Source organism: Gigantopelta aegis, chromosome 7 (genome assembly GCF_016097555.1).
Source record: "Gigantopelta aegis isolate Gae_Host chromosome 7, Gae_host_genome, whole genome shotgun sequence".
Lineage (NCBI taxonomy): Eukaryota > Metazoa > Mollusca > Gastropoda > Neomphalida > Peltospiridae > Gigantopelta > Gigantopelta aegis.
The window spans coordinates 29,213,891-29,228,655 of NC_054705.1; the positions used below are offsets into that span (position 1 = coordinate 29,213,891).

General features: G+C 38.5%; 1 protein-coding gene across 2 annotated transcripts in view; it reads left to right on the forward strand.

Annotated features, from left to right (window-relative positions):
* The window catches only part of LOC121376904 (transmembrane and coiled-coil domains protein 1-like), a 90,549-nt gene that overhangs the window by 15,037 nt on the left and 60,747 nt on the right, over window positions 1-14,765 (forward strand). For both annotated transcript variants that reach the window (XM_041504689.1, XM_041504688.1), the window contains exon 3: window positions 12,276-12,383. In XM_041504689.1, the coding sequence (XP_041360623.1) occupies window positions 12,276-12,383 (108 nt within the window). The remainder of the gene's footprint in view (window positions 1-12,275; window positions 12,384-14,765) is intronic.

Below are 14,765 nucleotides of genomic sequence, written 5' to 3' on the forward strand. Positions count from 1 at the left end.
AGAACAATAGAAACAATTCCTATCGGTATTGTGTCGTTTTGCTCGACTAAATCAGTCTGTTACGCTGTACACGTGCAGTTAGGATGCAGCAATTGAAGTCAGTGGTTTCTAAAACAAAATTATCGCATTGTTTGTGTCCCCAGCATCTGGTTAGGATAGCATTGAAAACTGCCCAGTTCAGGAGGGTGGGCAAAAGTTAAAGTTTGTTTTGTTTAACGACACCACTAGAACGCATTGATTTATTAATCATCAGCTATTGGATATAAACATTTGGTAATTTTGACAAATAGTCTTAGAGAAAAAACCTGCTACATTTTTCTATTAGTAGCAAAGAATTATTTATGTGCCCCTGCGCGTGCTGTAACCTCACCGTGGTGCAGGGGTGTAACATTCTCTTTGAGAATGGCCAATACAGCACAATTTGAAGTTTAGAGTAAAATTCGGTGTCCGTAAAATTCTGTGATATTTGTATTTGTATTTTTGCACAGTTCTTTACACTGTTTTTGTTTAAACCTTGAATTTTTATATTGATGTTGATCATCACTTTATTTATTTGCATTACCATAGTTTGACACCCAATAGCCGATGTATTTTTCATGCTGGGGTGTCGTTAAACATTCATTCATTCATTCATTCATTCATTCATTATTATTTATGCGTACCATCCCACAGACAGGATAGCACATACTACAGTCTTTGATGTACCAGTCGTGGAGCACTGGCTGGAATGAGAAATGGCTGGGGATCAATGCTAGACTGACCGTCTTTACCACTGGGCTGTATCCCGCCCCTGGAGGGTGAGCAATCACAGTCCCTCGCTAAACTGGTTTTCACATCTAACGTTAAATAAATGTAATGTGTTAAAACACAATGGTGCCAACCAAATTGGTCAGGGGTGCTTGCCAGGGTTTCTGCCAGAAAGACAATTTTTTGGTATGGCGTTATGGAATTGAATATTTACAATGTATGTGCTGAATGACAAGGGGGTATTTGGGGGGGGGGGGGGGGGGGGGGGGGGGGCGGTGTCCTTTCCCAGAAAGAAAATGGGTTAGATTTAGTTTTAGGGTTGAGAAAATCATACAGTAAGGATAAGAGTCATTAATTTTGTCAAAAGGTTAACTTAAAAAAATTAATCTGCAAAAATAATTGGGCATGGGCCATACCCATTTTACCCTGTGGAAGAAACCCTGCTTGCTCTCCTGAAGAAGCCAGTTATGAGAAGAAGCCATTTATCCAGAGCCATCACCATGACGGCGAGGACCCCAACCCACAAACAACTTGTCTACCTTGGCCCACCAGGACCATTGTGTGAAATTTGACACTCTCAGTTAAGAAGTGTATTACTTTCCAGGTCAGACATAAACAAAACCCGTTATGGCTTTAGTCTAAGTAGCTCACTGAACATTATATAATGCAGTACATTTGTAACACGAGACTGCAGGTCTGAATAAAAGTAATATGCCAGTCGTTTTTTTGTGTGTACTAATGCTATTTACTCTGCCTGATTATTTCATACATGTATAGGTCTGTGTTATGCAAGGTACACTGAAGTTGGAAACTGATATACGGTAGGCCTGTTAATAAAAACATTCTCTAGATCTATATTTTATTGCTGTATACAGAATGTATTTTTTGAATGGCTCATGGACAACTGCACCCCATCCCCCTTTTCTTGCCCATCAGTTCAATCTGAGTTGTGTGAAATATTGAGTCATATTTGTTTTATTCAACCACGTTTCTCCTCTAGTTGGGGCAGATGTAGCCCAGTGGTAAGGTGCTTGCTTTATGCACGGTCGACTAAGATCGATCACCATCGGTGGGCCCCAACAGATTTTCTCTCTAAGACTTTATGTCAAAATTACCAAATGTTTGACATCCAATAGCCAATGATTAATAAATCAATGTGGCCTAGTGTTGTCGTTAAACAAAACAAACTTTAACTTTTACTTCTAGCACTGAATATAGTTTGATGAGTGTGATTTTCCTCTCTTTGACATTTCGAGGAAGGCAATTTTTCACTGTGGCTTTGTCAAAAATAAAAGTCTGTATGTTAGACCCTGTAATTGTGCACAAAGATCAAAAGACAATATGCCAGTATGTTTCTACTGGTACATTGTACATGTATTAATACTGCCTGGGTGGCTGACAATGTACTTACTTACTGTGCATGCATGTATACCAGTGGTGGATCCAGAAATCTATTTTGGGGGGGGGGGGGGGGAGGCAATGATATGTGGCTGAAGGCACAAATGTTCCCGAAGTGATTCCTCGGGTTCTCCAACATAAAAATTAAAAAATATACTTGTCGCAACATTTAAGGGGGGCCCTGGCTCTTGGGGGGCCCCCTTAGCACTGCCACTGAATACTTATGGGAAAAAAAGAAGGGAACACCTGGTATTTGAGACCAAGTTTAATTCACTACTAGGGTAGTTACGTCTGTGTAAAATACAGAGATGTACTGTGGGATCTAATGTCAGCACTGGGATTATCTGTCAGCTGGTGTTACTGTTAACTTCCCGATATTGTGGACAACGTTTGGGTTGACCGTTAACTTCCCAATACTGTGGACAAGGGTTTGGGTTGACCGTTAACTTCCCAATACTGTGGACGACGTTTGGGTTGACCGTTAACTTCCCGATACTGTGGACAAGGGTTTGGGTTGACCGTTAACTTCCCGATACTGTGAACGAGGGTTTGGGTTGACAGTTAACTTCCTGATACTGTGAACGAGGGTTTAGATTGACTGTTAACTTCCCAATATTGTGGATGAGGGTTTGGGTTGACCGTTAACTTCGTGATACTGTGGACGACGGTTTGGGTTGACCGTTAACTTCTTCCCGATACTGTGGACGAGGTTTAGATTGACCGTTAACTTCCCGATACTGTGGACGAGGGTTTGGGTTGACTGTTAACTTCCCAATACCGTAGATGAGGGTTTGGGTTGATTGTTAACTTCCCAATACTGTGGACGAGGTTTGGGTTGACAGTTAATTTCCCGATACTGTGGATGAAGGTTTGGGTTGACAGTTAACTTCTTGATACTGTGGATGAGGGTTTGGGTTGACAGTTAACTTCCCGATACTGTGGATGAAGGTTTGGGTTGACAGTTAACTTCCTGATACTGTGGACGAGGTTTGGGTTAACTGTTAACTTCCCGATACTGTGGACGAGGTTTGGGTTAACCGTTAACTTCCCGATACTGTGGACGATGTTTAGGTTGACCGTTAACTTCCCGATACTGTGGACGAGGTTTGGGTTGACCGTTAACTTACCGATACTGTGGATGAGGGTTTAGATTGACTGTTCACTTCCCGATACTGTGGACGAGGGTTTGGGTTGACCATAAACTTCCCGATACTGTGGATGAGGGTTTGGGTTGACCGTTAACTTCCCGATACTGTGGACGGGGGTTTGAGTGGCAGTTAATATTTGCTGTTACTATTTATGTGTTCCATTATTTCTCTACATCAGTTTATATGTTTTTATTAGCAAATACCTATGATAGTTGATTTGGTGTATGCACAGTACCACATTATGTACAAGATGGAATTGTGAATATATGGAAATAAGTAGATGCATTTTGGCTGATATCCCAACTTTACGATGGCAATTGCATGATCATTATGTACAAGATGGAATTGTGGATATATATGTACATGCATTCTGGCTGATATCCTAACTTTACGATGGCAATTGCCCGGTCATTAAATACAAGATGGATTTGTGGATATATGAAACATGTAGATGCGTTCTTATTGACCTCTCAACTTCACAATGGCAACTTTACGATGGCAATTGCATGTCATTAAACATAAGATGGAATTGTGGATATATGGAAACATGTAGATGCTTTCTGGCTGACATCCCAACTTTACAATGGCAATTGCACGATCATTAAGTTGGAAAGTAATGTGTAACTATTTTTTGCAGACCAGCAGGGGTGATTTTCTTCAATTCCAAGACTATTTTGGTCTTGTTTTTTTCCCAGTGGTTAGCACCAAGCAAGATGATCTTTGTGCCAGTGTTTGTGTTAACTGGCTGGGTCTGAGGTCTGTATACAATGTGGCAGGGTGTGTGTGCTTTCAGCAGATACCACTCTACCTATACATATTACAATTGTTTACAGCAGGGAAATGGCCCGGCTCCTGTACTAGGTGATTGTGTGCATTTCATACAGGTAGACAATGTACCTGGACCACTATTGATAGCTTTAGAAATGCTGCTACTTCTCTAAAAAGCTACACATTTAAACAATGCTGCATTTTATAAATAATGTACCATGCTTTAGGGTGCTTGAGGTAGAAATAAAACCAGAGGCTGAAATAGTCCATTCCTGTTCAGATACAAGTACATGTACATACATGTATACTGAATTCTCTGATTCTCTCTGTTTGTCTGTGATCAAAGAAACTCTAGTTAGTTGTATTTTTAGATCTGTTGCTAAGTTCACCTTGGCTTCATGTTAACCTCTGTGCCCTTTCCCAGGCAACTGGCAGAAATTATTGTTGGTCAGGAACCCTTTTCAGTGATTGTCATCTGTTAAATATATTTCTTTCTTTCATTATCATGCATCAATGTACGTATACATGAAATTGTTGAATCTTCACATGCCTAAATTTAACACACATTATCTCCCCTTAATGGATAAGTTTGCAAATCTGACAGTGGGAAATTTTAATTTGTTTTTGATTTCAACTTATTTTCGTGCTTATATCCAATTAAGGTTCAAGCACGCTGTCCTGGACACACCTTACTATCTGGGCTGTCTGTCCAGGACAGTGAGTTACTTGTTAGTTGTTAGTGGTTAGTGAGTGAGAAGTGGGTGTAGTGGTCTTACATCTACCCACTGAGTTGTTAAAATTGTGGCAGCCGGTACCGGGCTGCGAACCCTGTACCTACCAGCCTTATGTCTGATGACTTAACCACGACACCACCAAGGCCGGCCAGTGGGGAAATGCCTGAGCTGTTTGACTGTCTTTGAAGAGTGTAGATTTTATTGTTGGTACCCCTCTAAAAATATACATTATATTTTCAAAATGATTAATGTTTTTAATACTTTATTAAAAATGTTGTCGTTCCACCTGTCAGGATTTATATTTATGTATACCGTATTAATTAACTAAAAGGTTAAAGTCACAGACCCAGCATGTAGTTTTAACCAGTGAAAATGGACACTGAGTATGATAATCTACAATGTACAAACCTGTAACTCATTTGGATAAAGTTACAATAGTGTGAAACAAAAATACCCTCTAAATACATGTATAGACTAGAACTCACCTCCATAACCATTACTTTTCAGAGGTATGTGCATTTTAAAAACTATAAACAAAATGCATTTTGTGAGATTAAAAAGAAGTTTATTTTGTTTAATGACACCACTAGAGCACATTGATTTATTAATCATTGGCTATTGGATGCCAAAAGTGGTAATTTTGACATATAGGCTTAGAGAAGAAATCCACTATATTTTCCCATTAGCAGCAAGGGATCTTTTATTGCGCCATCCCACAGACAGGATAGCACATACCATGGCCTTTGAATATACCAGTTGTGGTGCACTGGCTGGAACGAGAAATAGCCCAGTGGGCCTACCGACGGGGATCAATCCCAAACTGACTGCGCATCAAGTGAGCACTTTACCACTGGTCTACATCCCGCCCCTTTTGTGAGATTAGAAACATCAAGATTACCCAAAACACTTTGGATGTACAGAAATGGATAATCTAAACAATAAAATCTAAGTAAAGTATATGTACGAATCAAAAATCGGTTATCAGAATTGGCTCTAATAGTGAAAACTACATGTATGCTGTAAAAACTAGGGTCTGTCACTTCAACGTGAGAGTGGATCATCAGTGCGACTGTTGAGATTCTTGACACGAGGCCTTCAACACTATTAATTGTATTACAGGTATGGGTTCTTGGTTTTCTTCACATAGAACTAGAGATACAGGTATTCTGTGCAGGGCTCAAACTTATAACCACCACACTGACAGCAATTGCCTTCGTTTGAGATATAAATTGCTGAGTGTAAGGAGTATCACCGAAGGCTGGATAAAAATTACTGCCATTGATAAAACTCCTCAACGACAGCAAAATGAATATACCTGGCATACACTATCTGTCAGTATTTAACATTTGTTCATCTGAAATATGTCCATGTGCAACAAAATAACATTTCAATCATATTTATTGGCTGCAAAAGTCACTTTTTAAAAAATTGCCTTAAACAGGCTTAAAATTGCTGCCGGTGAGCCGTTTACCCACATAATTAAAAAAAAATAAGCTATGGATAAAAGAGTCTTAAGTTCGAGCCCTGTTGCGTGTTATTTGTTATTTGAATCGGAAGTTTTCTTATACAAATAGCAACACTCGTCCAGTTTTGACCGGTTTCCCTAATACACAGCAGATGGTGGAAAGCCGGGATTTATTCCAGCAAACAGTTTGATAACTCTTATTGATTATGGATGCTATTTGCGGCCATGTTCGTGACATTAGGCACTATTAGCCCCATTACAAGGTAATAGGAAAATTGACCTGATAAGGAAAAGAAGCATCAATGTGTAAATACTGAATTGTTATTTAGTGCACTGCCAGCAGAATGAGACGCATTGCTAAACATTGATAATCTTGTTTTTTGTGATCATCATGGTATTTGTCAATATTTGCTGTAAGTGCGTGCAACTCGGTATGGAAATGAGACCATATATATGAAGAGTTCATTTCCAAAACGCGATATATAACCATTTGTGTTATTTTGAGAAAAACATGGTTTCATGCATTGCAATATAATGAAGCATGTATTATATGGAGCACAGTTTTACCGTCCTTTTCAATGGACATAAATTGCGTTTTTATGAAAACTTGATTGTCTCATTGATTAGCTCCAATATTTTCCACAAAACAGCATATAATGTAAATAAACAGGGATGCACATGAGCATCGTTACTTAATATACTGGATATGATATTTGGCCATGCAGATGCATTAGAAAAGCTTGTGGTTAAAATGATATACCCAAAATGTCCACTCCGTTATTGTGTACAAAAGCACATATTATCGTTACGGAATAGCAAAACTCCCTAAAATACTATGTGTAGCTTTTAAACTGCAAAATGTAAGTTAACCACTCACAAATTTATATGTTTCTTAAATTTTAATTTAAAATATTAAAATAAAACTACATGCAACTTTTAAGTTGCACCTTTTATTTTTTATTTTATTGTCTTATTGTCTTTACCGTTATATTGTCTACAAAAAGGACCAATTTTTTTTATCAGTTTGAAAGTTGTCCACCAGATGGCACTGTCACATCTACGTCAAGCTTAAATCAACATGTTAAGTACATGAATACTAGCTGGGTATCTTTATAGGCAAGTTATTTTTAATTCTTGAAAACCTTTTTCAATGTCACAATTAGTGTCTATCTTTACTGTTAGTTTAATAAAGTATCCTGGAAGCATGAGAAACCCATCATTTCTATTTTTTCATTCAGTAAATCTGTTTTTAAAATCCATGTGCATGATTGCATTGCTGAAGTACATGTACATTGAAGATGACACAAATACCATATCATGTGTCTTTACCATTATAATGTTTATCTTTACCCTTATCTGTTGAATAATGGAAAATACTGACTTGACACTTTCACAATCATTCATTCTAGCATTATATCTTACATATATACCTGTAATAGTAACAATGTCTATGCTCATTTATAAAAGTATTTACCATTATTAATTTTCTGTGCCAAGACATAATGGTAAAGCCAATTGTTTACTATAATGCCTTACAATTAAGGGTAAAAACAGAAGCATGAAAATATTTTTATGTACATTTAAAAAAAACTATACATCTCTACCGTAGTTTTGCTACTTGAAATTATTCATCACTGAACATATCTGCTTTAGAGTTTACTACTAAAAACATTAAAAACAACATTTTATATAATTAAAAATTCTTTACCGTTATTTGCCCCTTTTTGTGAAAATAACCCATACATATGTACATGTACCTTCACTGCTAACTCCAGAACTGGAAAGTGGCGAGGCGTAGCCCAGTGGTACAGCGCTTGCTTGATGCACGGTTGGTTTGGGATCGATCCCCATCAGTGGGCCCATTGGGCTATTTCTCGTTCCAGCCAGTGCACCACAATTGGTATATCAAAGGCCGTGGTATGTACTACCCTGTCTGTGGGATGGTGCAGATCCCTTGCTGCTAATCGAAAAGAATAGCCCATGAAGTGACGACAGTGGGTTTCCTCTCTCAATATCTGTGTGGTCCTTAACCATTTATCAGACACCATATAACTGTAAATTAAATGTGTTGACTGCGTCGTTAAATAAAACATTTCTTTCTTTCTTTCCAAAATTGGAAATTAGTGTATATATGTGTTTTGGCACTGAAATCTTCAAATATTCCCCTAATATTTTAAGACCGATTCATAATTTTGATATATAATACTCAAAAGAATTTAAGGGTCAAAAATGTATAACCAAATAAGTTTCAGAGTGTATTAGATTGATGATGTAAACTACACCAAAAATTTAATTTATTGTTCCATATTTACAAAACCCCACAAATAAACGTCACTGTATACAAGAAAGTCACATGACATGCTGTCAAAGTTGAAGGTTGTCAAACATGGATTTTACACATTAGAACATTCGTTTAATAGTGTGTGAATCCACCCCTGGCGCGAATACACTCGACACATCGTTGCCTCATGCTGTTGATCAGACGTCTGAAGAACTCTTGGGGAATGGCCTGCCACTCTGCCATAAGAAGTTGACCCAGATCATGAAGGTTGGCCGGAGGGGCATGGTTATCCTGAACTCTCCTGCCTAATTCGTCCCAGGCGTGCTCTGTTGGGGCCAAGTCAGGCGAATATGCTGGCCAATTCATTCTGGCGATACCTTGTTGTCTGAGAAAGTCCGTTACCACCCTGGCGCGGTGGGGTCTGGCATTGTCATCCTGCAGAACTGCCCCGCCACCAATCTGCTGAAGGCCTGGGAGAACCAACGGCCGGATAATCTCATTCAGATAGCGGATTCCATTCAGATTGCCATCCACCACATAGAGGGGGGTCCTGTGGTGGATAGAGATGCCGCCCCACACCATGACGCTGCCACCACCGAACCGGTGACGTTGTCTAACGTTAACGTCAGCGAAGCGCTCCCCAGGACGTCTGTAGACACGAACCCGACCGTCGTTAAACTGGAGACTAAACCTGGACTCATCAGTGAACATCACTCGACCCCACTGAACACGTTGCCACTGCAGATGAAGTGTGCACCAGTGACGTCTGGCCGTTCTGTGACGTGGTAGGAGTGGTGGTCGAACAGCCTGGCGACGGCAGCGTAGATTATTGGCTCTCAGACGATTGCATATGGTTTGATCAGACACTCGAGTTCCAGTCGCAGTCCGCAGATTGTCACGTAATCGGCGTGCAGTGGTTGTGCGTTGACGTAGAGCCATATTGGTGATGTAGTGGTCCTCTCTATTTGTAGTGCTTCGGGGTCTTCCCGAACATGGACGATTTCGAACAGAATTCGTTACTTGGTACCGTTGCCACAGTCGGCCAACGACACTCTGACTGACACCAAGTCTCAGAGCAACATTTCTTTGCGTATTGCCATCCTGAAGCCAAGCAATAGCCCTTCCTCGATCTTCGATAGTCAGTTGACGTCGTACCATTGTCGAATTTGGAGTGTGCACCATACATGAATGCAAGCTCCAATTATATGGAAATTCAGCATTGGGAACATGGAATACACATGCAAAGCGTGCAAATGAAGCGCTTTGTGAAAAAGCAAGTTATGGGCACTTAGCAGACCTTTCACTTTCGCCCTAATCTACGTGCAAATGTAAGCATGTTGTCGACAGTGTCAATGACAGTGTATTTTAATTTTTTTATGGGTTGCTTAGACCCACTTTCGTCAAAATGGAACAATACCATGCATGACATTATGGTCTAGCTAATATAATTGACATTCAGAAAATAATGTCGAAAATATCGTCTGACCCTTAAATTCTTTTGAGTAGTATATATATATATATAATAATCTTCTATGCAAGACTATATTTAGTGGAGTAAATGAAAGTTGACACCTGTGCCTATGACAGGCATACGCTGCCCACATGTTGCTCTGAATGTGCACATTAAAGCAGTAGACCATGACCATGGCTGTTAGTAATTGTGTGGTTTCTTCTCTGTATGTAGGAATTGTAAATTACTAAATCAAACATTACCTTCCTTTTATGTTAAAAAGTTTTAATAAAAATGTTCATTTTGTTATGTTTTAACATTTGTACGTACAAGTCAGTGTTCGAAATAAGCACTTGTCCGTTTGTCTCGGCAAGTGCAAATCTATTTGGATAAGCAAAATGTGCCTTGGTGGTTGTCCAGTGGACAAGTAAAATATTCAGTGGAGTTTCATTTTGAGCAGTCAAAAACATCATCCTGATGCTTGAATGAAACAAACCATTTATTTGGACAAGTGAAAATATTGGTGGACAAGTAGATTTCTAGATGTATTTGTCCGGTGGAATAGTAAAAAATTCTGCTTATTTCTATCTCTGCAGGTATGTTGTTTGTAGTATTTGTAATTACAAATGCATATACTGCAGTGACTGCCATTTAACGTATAGCGCCCGTAAAAATCATATCTCGGCATGCAAAAAAATGCTCCCCTTAACAAATTTGCAAGGTGAACATTTTATACTGTTATCTTATATAATTTTTGAGAAATTGAAACTGAAACCAAAAGCTTTCGTTCAGAAAAAGAAAAACAGTGGTGTCTTCCTTAATATAACATGTATCAACTGTTCTCATTGGATGTATGTAAGCCGAAGTCATACCGTCTATCAGAATATTCCAATCATTCAGAACACTTCGGCCTATTTCTATTCGTAATCAGCCGAGGTGTTCCGAATTATTACAAATTTGCAGAACAGGGGGGTGAGGTGTGTTGCTTTTGTAGCAATCTCGCAAATTACTTGTAACCAATGTCAAAATAAAACAATATTGTTATGTTTATTTACTTGTTTACTTACTAGTAACTCCCTGTTATATTTAATTATTGGTTTAAAGTTTTACTTTCAAAATGTTTGAGTATTGTCAGGGGATGGAAATTAGCGTTTGCCGAATTTGTCGTGTAACACTTATGCCTGACGTCAGTGAAAACTTAAATAGAACAGTCATTAATAATTAACTGTTTGACAGTGGTAGTTATATAGTGATAGTCGTAAAGTTAATCAGTGAGAATGGTTAGTAATTAATTATTAATGAGCTGTTAAAACTTCAAAATGACAGTTATTAAATTAATATTTGTTTGATGATTATTAGTGGTAAACTTGTTAATAGGACTAAAATGAAAAGTAAGGATGGTTAGTATAATTATAAATGACAGTGAAACATGAACAGATATTAATATTATTATCAGTTTGGTGACATTTACATTTTAACAATTAAGGTACATGTATGCTAATTTCTGAGGAGAGCAATGACTCTCGCAAAACAAATTCAGGGGAGTTTTTTTTAGCTCCTGAAGATTTTACAAATGGCAGTCACTGATATACTGGTATATGTACATACGTGTTGGACATGCACTAAACAGCCATTTAAAACTGATCCTTTATTGTGAGTTACAAATGTTATGATGTGCACTAAATAGCCATTTAAAACTGGTTCTTCTTTGTGAGTTACAAATGTTATGACATGCACTAAACAACCATTTAAAACTGGTTCTTCTTTGTGAGTTACAAATGTTTTACCTGTACGTGTGGAGTAATGCTGGCTGTTTACATGTTTAAACACTTTCCAGCAGGAATGTCATGAGTAAGTCAATATATTGATCACGGACATTATCACCGATACGACAGACCAGTCTCTCAACTTGCGAATTGTCTTTCTCTCAGACTGGCCAATGTTTACGATATTGTGCTTTGGATTAAGACATACATCGTGTTGCGTGAAATCGTGCTTTAAGTGGATTATTGGATGAAGTACTTCTGTCAAAGGCTAGTAATAATTTGTGTCTTGCACATATGTCTTTATGGTGTATTGACCCGTGCTGATAAACTGTTCAGTCCTGGTTGTTTTGGGGTGAGTGTTGTTTCGTAATTTAATCTTACTGATGCCAGTATTTTGCATATTTCTCAGACAACAGTGTCTGCAGTATTGTACTTAGAACTGTTGTTGATGAAGAGCTGGTTGTATGCTGTGAACTGAGTAATTTTTGTGTTGACAGGTGTAATGTTGTCATTTTCAGTTCCGGATGACCGCCCCGCCCTCCACGTGTCGAGCAGTACAGGAGAACTAGTTGAGTTTGGAGCCTCCCCGAGTGTGACGCCTCACAGCAGGCACTGCTTCTCAGCAGGTATAGTACTTCTCAGCAGGTGTAGTACTTCTAGTATGTGACGCTTCTCAGCAGGTGTAGTACTGATAGTATGTGATACTTCTCAGCAGGTGTAGTACTGATAGTATGTGACACTTCTCAGCAGGTGTAGTACTGATAGTATGTGACACTTCTCAGCAGGTATAGTACTGATAGTATGTGAGGGTGGGATTTAGCTCAATTGGTTGAGTGCTCGTTTGAGGTGCATGCATTGCAGGATCAAACCACCTCAGTGGATCCATTCATCTGATTTTTTTTCTTCTGTGGTGTGGTCTTTCCTGTCTGTAGGAAAGTGCATATAAAAGATCCCTTGCTGCATTAGAAAAAATGTAGTGGGTTTCCTCTGATGACTATGAGTCAGAATTAATCAATGTTTGACATCCAATAGCCGATGATGAATTAATCAATGTGCTCCATTGGTGTTGTTAAACAAACTTTCTAGTATGTGACACCTCACAGCAGGTGTAGTACTGATAGTATGATTGCCTCTCAATAGATATGGTACATCTATATTTCAGCAGGTATAGTACTTCTAGTATTTGACACCACCCAGCAGGTACTGCTTTTTTCAGCAGATACACATCTAGAAAATATACACATTGGAAGTAGACACACAAAACTTGAAATATATCAATGTTGCACAATAATTAGCTTTGTTTTTATAAACACAAATGTTTGCTAATCATTGTTGTCCTAGGTAGTACAGTTATAAAGTGTTTAAAATATTTCTCATTTAGCCGACATCCGGTGGCCAGTCACCATTCTGTTGATATACTCGTTAGGTTGCAACCCACCATCCAGTCCTCTGTGAATTTCCGTGAAAATATCGCCTTGGAATAAATTCCATGTAAAATAGCATGATATCACAAGGAATAAGTTAAAATTTGGTTTTGTTTAATGACACCACTAGAGCACCTTGATTTATTAATCATCGGCTATTAGATGTCAAACATATGGTCATTGTGACACATTCATTGAGAGGAAACCCGCTACATTTTTTCGTTAGTAGCAAGGGATGTTTTATATGCACCATCCCACAGACAGGATAGCACATACCACAGCCTGTGATATACCAGTCGTGGTGTACTGTCTGGAACGAGAAATAGCTCAATGGGCCCCTTGACGGGGATCGATCCTAGACCAATTGTGCATCAGGCGTGCACTTTACCACTGGGCTACATCCTGCCCCTAAACACAAGAAAGAAAGAAAGGAATGTTTTATTTAACGACGCACTCAACACATTGTATTTACGGTTACATGGCGTCAGACATATGGTTAAGGATCACAAAGAGTTTGAGAGGAAACCCGCTGTCGCCACTACATGGGCTACTCTTTCCGATTAGCAGCAAGGGATCTTTTATTTGCGCTTCCCACAGGCAAGATAGCACAAACCATGGCCTTTGTTGAACCAGTTATGGATCACTGGTCGGTGTAAGTGGTTTACACCTACCCATTGAGCCTTGCGGTGCGCTCACTCAGGGTTTGGAGTCGGTATCAGGATTAAAAATCCCATGCCTCGACTGGGATCTGAACCCAGTGCCTACCAGCCTGTAGACCGATGGCCTAACCACGACGCCACCGAGGCCGGTGCTAAACACAAGAAATAAGACCCCACCACTTTTTGAATTGTGAACCTATAGTCACTTGGTAATTGGTGTGAAAAAATTAAATTAATACATTTACGTTATTTACCATTTTGCTCTTAGCTACCCATTTCTATTTGGCCACATATGGTACCACATTCGAAAATGCTGTTACATTGTAGCAACAATAACAAATAATGTCCAAAGATAGTTACTTAAAGATTACGAATGTTAACCTACATGTAGCTGTAATTATGTATTAACTTAAAAAAAAAAAAAAAAAAAAAAAAGATACAAAAATTGCAATTATCAATTTTTAATTTATTAAACAAAATTAAAACCAATTTTCTATACCCGGCTTTATAGTTCCTTTACATAGCATATGAATCAACAACAGAAGAAATATTTCAAGAGTTTCAGTCATTTAAAGATAATTATTTTAATTGTAATATAGATGAAAAAATACATTGTATATAAAAACTTATCTTTAAATTGAAGAGTTTAAGGCTTTTAGTGAAACTTAATGGGACATAAACCATTTTTAAATAAACCTGCAAAATTACCACAAAATATAACGACGCGTGACAAACTGATGTCTTTAAACATACAGGTAGGATCATATACATTCAGGTACCTGCATATATAAAACTTTCAGCACACTTTTATCTGATTTTGACACAGTCTAATGGTTAGCCACCTAAGAGAAAGCATCATTTTAATGACATACACTCTCGATCATAGTGTAGTTATAGCCAGCAAGTGAGAGAATATTTAAGTGGT